A 10,595-nucleotide genomic window follows, 5' to 3' on the forward strand; every position below is an offset into this window, starting at 1 on the left:
TGGTCCACTCTAGAGGAATCTTGATTCCCAGTGGCATTCTGTTCTGAGTTGCCACATGTATATGACCAGATGAAAGAGCTTTATTTATTTTTTTATTTTAATTTTTTTATTGGAGTGTAGTTGCTTTACAATATTGTGTTAGTTTATACTGTATAGCAAAGTGAATCAGCTATATGTATACGTATATCCCCTCTTTTTTGGATTTCCTTCTCATTTAGGTCACCACAGAGCAATGAGTTGAGTTCCCTGTGCTATACAGTAGGTTCTCATTAGTTATCTATTTTATGCATAGTATCAATGGTGTATATATGTCAGTCCCAGTCTCCCAATTCATCCCATCCCCGCTTGGTATCCATACCTTTCTTCTCTATGTCTGTGTCTCTATTTCTGCTTTGTAAGTAAGATCGTCTATACCAATTTTTTCAGATTCCACATATATGCCTTAATATACGATATTTGTTTTTCTCTTTCTGACTTACCTCACTCTGTATGACAGTCTCTATGTCCATCCACGTCTCTACAAATGACCCAATTTCGTTCCTTTTTATGGCTGGGTAATACTCCATTGTATATATATGTACCACATCTTTATCCATTCCTCTGTTGATGGGCATTTATGTTGCTTCCATGTTCTGGCTGTTGTAAATAGTGCTGCAGTGAACATTGGGGTGCATGTGTCTTTTTGAATTATGGTTTTCTCTGGGTATATGCCCAGTAGTGGGATTGCTGGGTCATATGGTAGTTCTATTTTTAGTTTTCTAAGGAATCTCCATACTGTTCTCCGTAATGGCTGTACCAATTTAGACATTAAAAGGCCCCTGTTGAATATTTAGAGCTATAGGTCATGGGCTTGACTGTAGATTCTTTTGACTTTCCTTATAAGCAGAAAACATGAATATCTCAAAAGTCCAAGCAACTAGTTTTGGCCGTTGGATTCTGGTGTTGTAATTAATGCACCAGTATGGTGCTAGGTTGGACAAGACTAGATCTTCTCCACAAACCTGAAAAAGTACAGTGAGGCATCTCTAGTTTTGGGGTGTGGCTCTTGGGGCTACAGACCTGGGAGGAGGTGGAGAGGACTCTATCCCTTTCAGTCATGAGGAGAGAGAAAGGAACTATCATCCTGGCCATTGAGGAATGGGGTGTCATGTATTTGGTGTTCCGTGGCCTTTATACTATTAATCCTGTTCTTCAAACTTCCACGCTTAGCCCAAGCCAGGCCCGATCATCCATGGTCCAGTGGCTTAACCCTCAGGCACCAACCACACCGAGCTGCAACACAGCGGTTACACCTCCTTCACCCAAGCTGGCGTCCTTCCCCCTCTCTCTTCCTGCCACCATAGCGGACAAGCCACCTGACAGGTACGTGGTTTGGAGCGTGATGTAGAATGTGAGGGCGGCATACACAGGGGCCTGATCAACCCGAGCACGTTCTTGTGCTCCCCACGTGGAAACAGCTGCCGGTCTCCTGGACTTCGTGGACAACATTTACAACCTTGCCTTGGACTTAAAGGTTCAAGAACAAGTACATTCTTAGAGATATGCCTTACGTGAGACCTGCTTGAAGCTACTCTCTTTGGTGCTGGTTGTGCATTTATGAAACCACGTATTTTGGAAGAACTTTTTATACATGAATAGAAAGCACATGGTTTGTTTTACAGGAAGGTAAACGGGGCACTGGGAACCGTAATTAACACAGCTCTTTAATGGGCCAGTGGTGCAGAGGCCAGAGGTGCTGACCTTTAGCACAGCCCTTCCTCCGGGACAGCAGGCTGAGGCTCTTCTCCCCATCAGCGGCTTCCCCTGCTCCGGGGAGGTGGGATGCTTCCTTCTGCCTCGGTGTGCATCTGGCTGACAGCCTGGTCTCCATCCTTCCCCACTGTGTTCTTTTCCCACAAGAACACACAGGATGTTTTGACAAGTGTTGAGAAGCCGAGCCTGATGTCCCTTTTGGGGGCGAGACCCAGCTGAGAGCAGTGAGCCCCTTCCAGGGTGGCGTGAAAGCAGAGCGTCACTGTAGACAGGTGGGCGTCCGAGGGGCATGGCTGGAGCCACTTAGTGTCCGTGTGCCTCTGCCCTTCGCTGCCTCGCCTTTGGTCTCAAGACACCGGTGCTTTTCCTTAATAGATAAACCGAAATGCTTCAGAAATAAACGTGCCCTGTGGTTCTAATAACGCTGAACGAGAGGGAAGGGCATCCCACTGAGTGGAGAGGAGAAGTAGGTGAAGAGGTTCAGGGGAAGCTTCTCAGAGAGGCTCCCTAAAGAAAGACTGGGGTTTGAAACCAGTCATTTACTTGACAGTCAAGTGCTGTGGTTTGCCCGATGTTCCCTTTCCCGCTAATTTCCTTTTTGGAAGGAGCTGCCGCGCTGGTGACATAGAAATGAGATTTGGGCAGTGCGGGCGGGGGAAAGGTGAGGTTTCTCATGTTTCACTTGGTGCCTTGCCTGTTCCCTCTTCAGCGTCATCAATCGGAAGGCCCGGGCAGTGTACCCGTGTGAAGCAGAACACAGCTCGGAATTGTCTTTTGAAATAGGAGCGATTTTTGAGGATGGTAAGTGTTAGTGGGAGCTTTGTGGGAGGCTGTCTTCTGCCGGCCCAGAGGGTCTACAGCCCAGAGCAGACAGGCGGTCCCTGGCTGTGGGGTTGTCAGGAGCAGAAGTCTGTCTGTCCCTTGATGCTTTGGCTGGGCGAGAGCCTGCCCACGTGGCTCCCAGGAACCAAACGCCAAGGGGCTGTGGGTGCCCACTTCCGCTTTAATCTTGGTTATTCTCCAACTCTTGTAACTCTTGAGGGTCTTCGTTTGGGATATCTTTCCCTGATGTAGAGAAGCTGGTGCCACTTGGAGTCAAGAAATGTTTGTGATTTGCATCCTCTGTTTTCCTCTCCCAGCGTCCCCACCCTAGCCTCCTAAATGCTTCAGGTTCACCAGCTCTGAGCTACAGACAGGTGCTTTGTCGACCAATTTTGGTTTATCGTTCCTTTACCATTCTTATGCTTTACATGAGTTTTGCTTGTTTGAATAGTGCATGAATCTCTAGATACGGGTATTGACTTTGCATACTGAAACCAGGGTATGGATTTTTGTTTGCATATTTAATAGTCACACATAAGCATTGAGGAGCTATGCCCGGCTTCAGATTTCACAAATTCCTCCCATGGTTCAGTGTACATCTCTTCCCTCCCCCTTGATTTCTTCCTTCCCAGTCCTCCTCATTATGAAATTCATTGGTTGCTATGGAAACAGTGATGTTGTGTGGGGGCAGAGCTGCCCAAAAGGGTTCTGGAGAGGCAGCAAGAACCTTTGATGCTTGGAATGGAATGGTTGATTAGCCAGAATGTTTGGAATATATGGAGTATATCAACACACGCCTGGTGCTATATTGTCAGTAATGCGGCATGTGCTGATGATTGTTTTTTAGAAAGCAAGTTGCCTCATTTAGAGTAGATTTCTATATCTGTGTGCTACGTACTCTGGAGAGCCAGAGACTCCTGATAGTGTCAGAAAACAAACAACAACAAAAAACCCTACGTATGACAGAATTATACTTCGTGGAGAAATTTTGCTCTTGGAGTAGAAGCAAGATCAGTCCTCCGTCACCATAACATACATGCATGCAGTTTTGGCAGGAGAGTCAGTTAGCTGCCCTCCTCCAGGCCTGTCATGTATGGGCACCCATATGGCAGAAGGGAAAGCGGAGAGCACTGAAACCCACCATTTAGGACATGAGGATGAATTTTGACGCTGTGTGGTTGATTAGATTTGTTCGGGGCCTCAGAACACAGTATGGTTCATGTGATACTTACCTTGGTGGAAGGTGTATCTATTAGAATGCCTTTGGCTGCAAGTAACAGATAGAACTGGTTAAAGCAGTCATGAAAGCAGATTCGCTCACGCAATAAGAAGTCTGCACGTGGGGAGCTCCAGGGGCTGGTTAATCACCACCTCAAAGATGTCACCCAAGACCGCAGTGTTTCCATCTCTGCTTATGGACAGGGGCCTCTGGCTGGTTCCCCAGCACGGGTGGGATGGCTGTCCCAGTTCCAGGCCTCATGGCCACACTCAACCCTAGCAGAAGGGGGTTGCCTCATCCTTGTGTTCTTTTTTTAAGCATGAGAAAACTTTTTCAGAACATCCTTCCTTAGGTGACCTGCTCTCACATCTCAATAGCAAGAATGAGGTCATGTGCTCCCCTTAAACTCATTGCCAGCCAGGACTTCAGATCAATCAGCACCACACTGGGTCTAGGGGCTCCTCCTCTGGGCACGCGGACATGGGAACGGGGGTCAGGACCCCAATCAAATCCGGTTCTGCCAACTTGGATATTGGGAAAGGCCGATAGATGTCTGATGCAGCGCACTGAAGTTCTGCACTTTTAAAGTCCCTTGGTGACTTGCAGGAGACCTCCTAAGAAAAATAGTGTGTGCGTAGGTGGGTGTGTGTGTGTGTGTGTGTGTGTGTGTGTTTCTCTCTCTCTCTCTCTCTCTGTATATACTCATATCCATGTATACACACACATACAGGCATACACACACACATATGTCAGTGTGTTTCGGGAACAGGAGAGTGATTGATAGCAGGTAGCTATCAACTCTGCACTTATTTTGCCTGAGGTCAGTTGGCTTTTCCACTTTCTCTGTGACCCTGGGCAAGTTACTTAAGTTCTCTCTGCATCAGCTTCTCCATCCTAATCCACAAGGATGTCCATACGTGTAGTGATGTGTCAGGGCAGCATTTTGGGCCACGTGTGCAGCACAGACATTGTGGAGGATGTTGCCGACCTTGGAGCCTCGCTTGGTGCTCCGTGCACCCGGCTTTGTTTTGAGCCAAGGCACATACCACTCAGTTTCCGGGCTCTGTGGCGCTGGTGTCCTCAGGTCCTCCCCCAGGCCAGCTGCTCTAGAGATGCTTGTTGACGTGTTGACACCTTCCCTGTACAGGAGCATGTGCACGTCTCGTTTGATGTGAGCTCCTTGCCTTGCAGCCCCTGCGTCCCACTCCTGTTCTTCTGTTGCCAAAGATGCGCACGGGGACCACGATCGGAACGCACATCCCCAAACTTACTGTTTCTTAGGGTGGTTCTTAAAGGTCACAGAAAATGGAAGACCCTTAAGCAGGATTTATTCTTTTCTGTGTGTTTGCACCTTCATCTTCGGTGCATAGTTGATCTCTTAGCAGAGACTTGATAACTAGTTGGAAGTGTTTGCTCAGAGCACATCTAGTGATGCCTCTCCTTGAACGGCTGCGGCTCTTCCCTTCCGATGACGGACGCGGGCCGGGCCGGGGCAGCAGATCCCCTGGCCTCAGCCCCCGTCGCTCCAGGCGGCCACTGTTTATAACTCAGCCGCTGGAGTGTCGCTGGGAACATGTCCTTCCTGCAGACCAGGGATACTTAGCATCGCTGAAATGCCTAAGACGTTTTTTCTGTGTTCATTTGTCCATTTGGAGTCTTCCAGCTACCATAAATGCGCTTGCTCTTGCCTTGCCAGCCGCTCTTGTCCCTCATGCAGGCAACAAAGGAAATTGGCTTACGCCATTCAGTGGCCTTTGGAGAAGACAAAATCCAGGTCAAAGTGGCCCCTGGGCCGCGTTGTCAGTAGTCACGCGGTTGCGAACATATACAACAGTAGGAAATCCTGACCCAGAGTGTGGAAGGGAAAGGGATCTTTAGTAATCACCTCGCCCCATAACTGTTCCTTGCTCTTCACTCTTACCGTGTGGGCCTGGACTTGAGTTTAAATTCTAAGCTGAAGATTCATTTCTATAGTAGACGCACTAATGCTTAGCCGTTGTTCTGGGGCAGTGCCTCCCATATCCTCCAGGGGGCGCCGTGTGTAAGGTCTCAGGGCAGCTGATGTGCGTGTGACAACCAGAGGCCAGTGCCCTTTTCTCTGGGCCTGGGGAACCTCAGAAATACGTTACCTCGGCGACCAGTCACTTCTGCTCTCTTTCCCGATAGGTAGCCCTGCAGCTGCCAGAGCCACCAGTGCAAGCAGGGAGTGGTCTCCCTCCCCAGGGCTGCCCGGCATTAGGATTTCCAAGGTCTGGCTCTCTCTGGGCAGGGAGGCTGGCTGCCTTGTTTGCCACACTTTGTTCATTTCTACCCTGGAGACAGGATCTGTCCATTGTTTGGGGAGCAGGTGTGGCCCAGATTCATCTTTAAAAGCTGCTAGTGATTCATTTTAAAGTCCTCAGATATATAAAGAGCAATCCTGGGAAGACAGCTTGCCATTATCTTAGAAAGTTGACCCTCTTATAGACCCCACAACCTAACAGTTGTGTTCTTATATATATCCCTAACATGAGGGAATCTTAGAAACTCATTTTAAGTAAAAAAATTAAGTGCAAGAAGACTCTATAGGGTGTGATTCTGGTTCAGCTCACAAATATACAAAATAAGTAGTATATTATTAGGGATATAAACATATGTGATGAACCTGTGTTTGAACCATCGCTGGGGTAAGACGGTGAGAAACACAGCATTGAAGCTGCCGATCCCCTTGGAGCAGGGGGAGGGTGTGAGGGGGGAGGGCAGGACACAGGAATGAGCCCAGGATGGAGGCGTCCATGTCGGCTGCAGTTCTTGAGTTGAGTGTGGGTTCCTGCTATTTGTTTTATAATGATGATGATTTAGATATTTGTCATTCATATTGTTGACATTATGCTAAAAAATACCCCAGGCTGAGACCAGATTCTGTTCTGGAGAAAGCTTCTCACAAAGTATTCTTGTCCCTAGCTCAGTGTCCCCGTTATGGGATGGTAAATCAGGAGGACATGGAGAAACCAATGTGAGATACCACCTTACAACCTATTAGGATGGTCATTATCAAAAATATGGAAAATAACGAGTGTTGGTGAGGATGTGAAGAAATTGGTACCCCTGTGCATGGCTGGTGGGAATGTAAAATGGTGCAGCTGCTGTGGAAAATAGTAGGGCAGGTCCTCAAAAATTAATCATAGAATTACCATGTCATCCAGTAATTCCTCTTCTGGATATATAGCCCAAAAAGTTGAAAGCAGAGACTCAAACATATTTGTACACCCATGTGCATAGCTGGCATTATTCACAATAGCCAAAAGGTAGAAACAGCCCAAATGTCCACTGACAGACGAATGGATAAACAAAATGTGGTCTATACATATAATAGTGTATTCAGCCATAAAAGGGATGAAATTCTGACACAGGCTGCGACATGGATGAACCTTGAAGACATTATGCTAAGTGAGATAACCCAGTCACCAAAGGACAAATATTGTATGATTCCACTGATATGAAATATCTGTAGTAGGCATGCTCATGAAGACAGAAGGTAGAATAAAGGTTACCAGGAGCTTGGGGAGGGGGAATGGGGAGTTAGTGTTTAATGGGGACAGAATTTCAGTTTGGGAAGATGAAGAAGTTCTGGAAATGGATAGTGGTGATGGTTATACAGCATTGTGGATGTACTTAATGCCACTGAACTGTACACTTAAAAATGGGTACAGTGGTTACATATCTACATATATACGTTACATATATTTTGCCACAGGTAGAAAAGATCGTGCTAGCGGGGAGCATTGGTGTAACTGTCATCACATTCTCATCAGATTCTTAAGGATGTGAGCCTCGCCCGGGGCCACACAGCTCGTGAGTGGCAGGACAGGGTCCCTGGCGTAGGCGGTAGCTGGCACACAGTTAGTGCTCCCCAGTGTGTGCCAAGCGAGCGCTGTACTGTTTGCCGTGTGTCATGGGAGTCTTCAGTGAGCAGCCTCTTGGTGTGGGGCGTGGAGCTACCGACCTGCCCTGTCCCCACAGGAGATTGTGGCCAGGTGGCAGCCCAGCATGCGGGAACGAGCGGGAATGGCCCTCGTTCCTCCCCCATGGTCACTACCTCCCTGAGTGTTTGAGGAAAGGATCTACTCGGCCCCCAGACCCCCACCCCGCGTTGCACGACCCCTGGGTGCCTCTCCCATAGAATCCAGTCCCTTTCCCCAACGGGGGCTGCGCTCCAATGGCATTGCCAGCGTGGGATTAAGTGAGAGCCCTTAAACACCCTGCTGTGAGGAACGATGTTGGGGTAGAAGTCAGGGTGCGAAGAAAGGGGTGCCACCAGGTCACCTGGAGGGCGCATCTCTGGTTCATTTGTTTATTCATCCTTTCAGCAAATCATCCTGGTCAAGCACTGTGCTGGGGAACGCAGGCCGTCTTATGTTAGAGCCTAGACTAGGAGGGAGAGTCCAGTGTGTGTGTGTGTGTGTGTGTGTGTCTGTGTCTGTCTGTCTGTCTCACACACACACACCCCCAACTCACAGGGAATGAGTAGGGGGCACATATGGCGGCTCTGACCTGGTCTGGAGCATTGGGAGTGGTCTCGGAGGGAGGGGATACCTCAGCTGGTATCTGAAGGGCAAGGAGGATCGTCCAGACATAAACGGGGAGGAAAGCAGAGGACCAGCCATGCAGAGGTCAGACTGTGGGTTGCTACACAGGAGTGCGTTATGAACCCCGTTTGCTGAGTTGCCATCAGCATTGAAAAATAATAGAAAAGAGTGCATCACACGTAGTGAGGAAGTACTGTTCCGTGAAGCGTTTGTGTATTGGGCGCGTGGACATGTGTGCTGGGTTTCAGCTGCACAGTCAGCCGTCTTCTGATGGGTTGCGGTCGTGGCTGCCTTGCTCGGCCAGCTCCCGACTTGGTGTGCTGATCCAGCCCACACCTCCCCTTTCTTCTGCACGCTCGGCTGCCACGTCTGCTCCTGGCCGTGGCCGAGGCCTGAGTCGGGGCCTGCCCACAGCTGGGGGTTACTGGATGCTTCTAAACCCTGGTGATGAATGTTTGGAGCCTGCGCCCTTTGCCGTCCAGCCCGCGGTCACTGTCCTGTGTGTCCGTCATGGCTCTTGGCGGAACGTGGAGTGTGCTGGGCACTGCGCCCAGCTGTGGAAGGCCTCGCCCTGCCCTCAGGAGTTCCCCGTCCAGGTGGCAGGCACACAGGGGCCCAGATGATGCCGGTGAGGCCTGGCAAGTGCCGAGAATGGCCGAGGAAGACTCCCCAGAGGACAGGGTATCTGGGGTCTCTGAGGAAGAATTCCCCAGTGAGGAAGTGGGGGAAGGCATGTCAGCAGACGCCGCTGCAGGTACAGAGGCCTAGAGGCTCAGCCGGGGCTTTCTCTGGATGATTCACTGTGGGTGACCTGCATGATGTGCTTGTGGGCGAGTGACGGGTGGCTCGGGAGGTGGCAGGGCCAGGCGCCCGTGCAAGCTTGGGTTTGTTCCTACAGACAGTGGATGTTATGCAGGGCAGTGCCGTGTCCAGCTGTGTGTTCTGGAAAGCTCACTGAGCTCCTTTGTGCACTGTGGATTGGGAAGAGCCTGACCGGAAGCTGGGGGACCGGTTAGGAGGCTGTGGCACGAAGACAGGTGAAGGCTGGGGTGGCCAGGGGGGCACCTATAAATAACTCTTGTGCAGATCTGTAACCAGACATCCCAGGAATGGCCCCCGTTTCGGTGTTGGTTGAGCCTTTAAGACCCACAGTGGTGCGGTGAGTTCCCAGGTGGAAAGTACCCGGGAGTGTTTTGGTAAAAAGGATTTCTCTTCCTTTTCAGTGCAAACCTCAAGAGAACCTGGCTGGCTGGAAGGGACTTTGAATGGCAAGAGGGGCCTGATTCCACAGAATTACGTCAAGCTGCTGTAGCCACTGGCCCGTGAGGGCCCCGCTGCAGACCCTGGCCCCCGAGGACCTGCCTGTGGGGTGTGAGCACCATCTTCCCCCCGGGTGAACCCACGGCCACCTGGACACACGGCAATGACAGATCATAGACTGGCACTCCGGTGGGGGTGTGTGTGTGTGGAATACTGCTAGACGTGGGGGGAGAGGGGACGCACGGCACAGACCTGCATAGGGCTGTGCGGATATGTGCAGCGGGAGAAGGATGTCCAGGTTAACAGAATGGACTTTGCATTTTCAAGCCTTGGGACTCGTGAGTTTTAATTTTCCCGTCTACAGAGCGAGAGGAAGGGCAGCCTTCTGCCGGCCCGCCTGCCCCACTGGCGGCCACACCACTGGACACCCCCCCCCCCCACGCACCTGAAAGGGAACTGCGTTTGCAGGATGTGCCCTTAACTCTGGTGTCGTGGAGGGGCTGCCGCGGGCGGGCGGTGCATTGGTCTAAACCCAGAGGGCAGCGGACAGAGGCTCCTTGCCGTATGGACAGCTGCCCTGGGGACCCCACGCTCACTGGACTTAGGGCACCGGCGGACTCACAACAGGCTTTCTCCTCCATGCTGCTCACCTGTGTGCTGTTTCCCCAACCACCACCTTTCAGCCCCGAGCTCTCTGTACATGAAATAAAATATAATTTACTATTGGATCTGTGTCCTCACGTGGGGAAGAGACTGTGGAATTCACTCACTCTGTAACATTTCACGATCTGGCCGCCGGTGGACGGGCACGCACTGTCCCCTGGTGCTGGCACGTGTGCGCTCACCTGCAGGATGGGTTACCCAGGAGCCTTGCTGCTTCGGAGCGGGGCGTGTTTCTGGGGGCAGCGGTCTTCTCTGACAGGTGAGATCCTGGCGGGCCCCCTCCGGCTGCCTCAGCTGGCCTCTCCCTCGTG

At 50.6% G+C, this 10,595-nt stretch overlaps 1 protein-coding gene across 6 annotated transcripts in view; it reads left to right on the top strand.

Moving 5' to 3' along the window:
• The window catches only part of ARHGAP10 (Rho GTPase activating protein 10), a 319,062-nt gene extending 308,713 nt beyond the window's left edge, over positions 1-10,349 (top strand). For 3 of the 6 annotated variants that reach the window (XM_082463357.1, XM_082463356.1, XM_082463355.1), the window contains 3 exons: positions 1,210-1,362; positions 2,462-2,553; positions 9,585-10,349. In XM_082463357.1, coding sequence (XP_082319483.1) covers positions 1,210-1,362; positions 2,462-2,553; positions 9,585-9,673 — 334 coding nt within the window. In that variant the 3' untranslated portion in view covers positions 9,674-10,349. The remainder of the gene's footprint in view (positions 1-1,209; positions 1,363-2,461; positions 2,554-9,584) is intronic. The other 3 variants (XM_082463359.1, XM_082463358.1, XR_014264077.1) reach the window with 2 other exon arrangements.
• The last annotated feature ends 246 nt before the right edge of the window (positions 10,350-10,595 follow it).

This window comes from Balaenoptera physalus (assembly GCF_965194825.1).
Source record: "Balaenoptera physalus genome assembly, chromosome: 5".
NCBI lineage: Eukaryota > Metazoa > Chordata > Mammalia > Artiodactyla > Balaenopteridae > Balaenoptera > Balaenoptera physalus.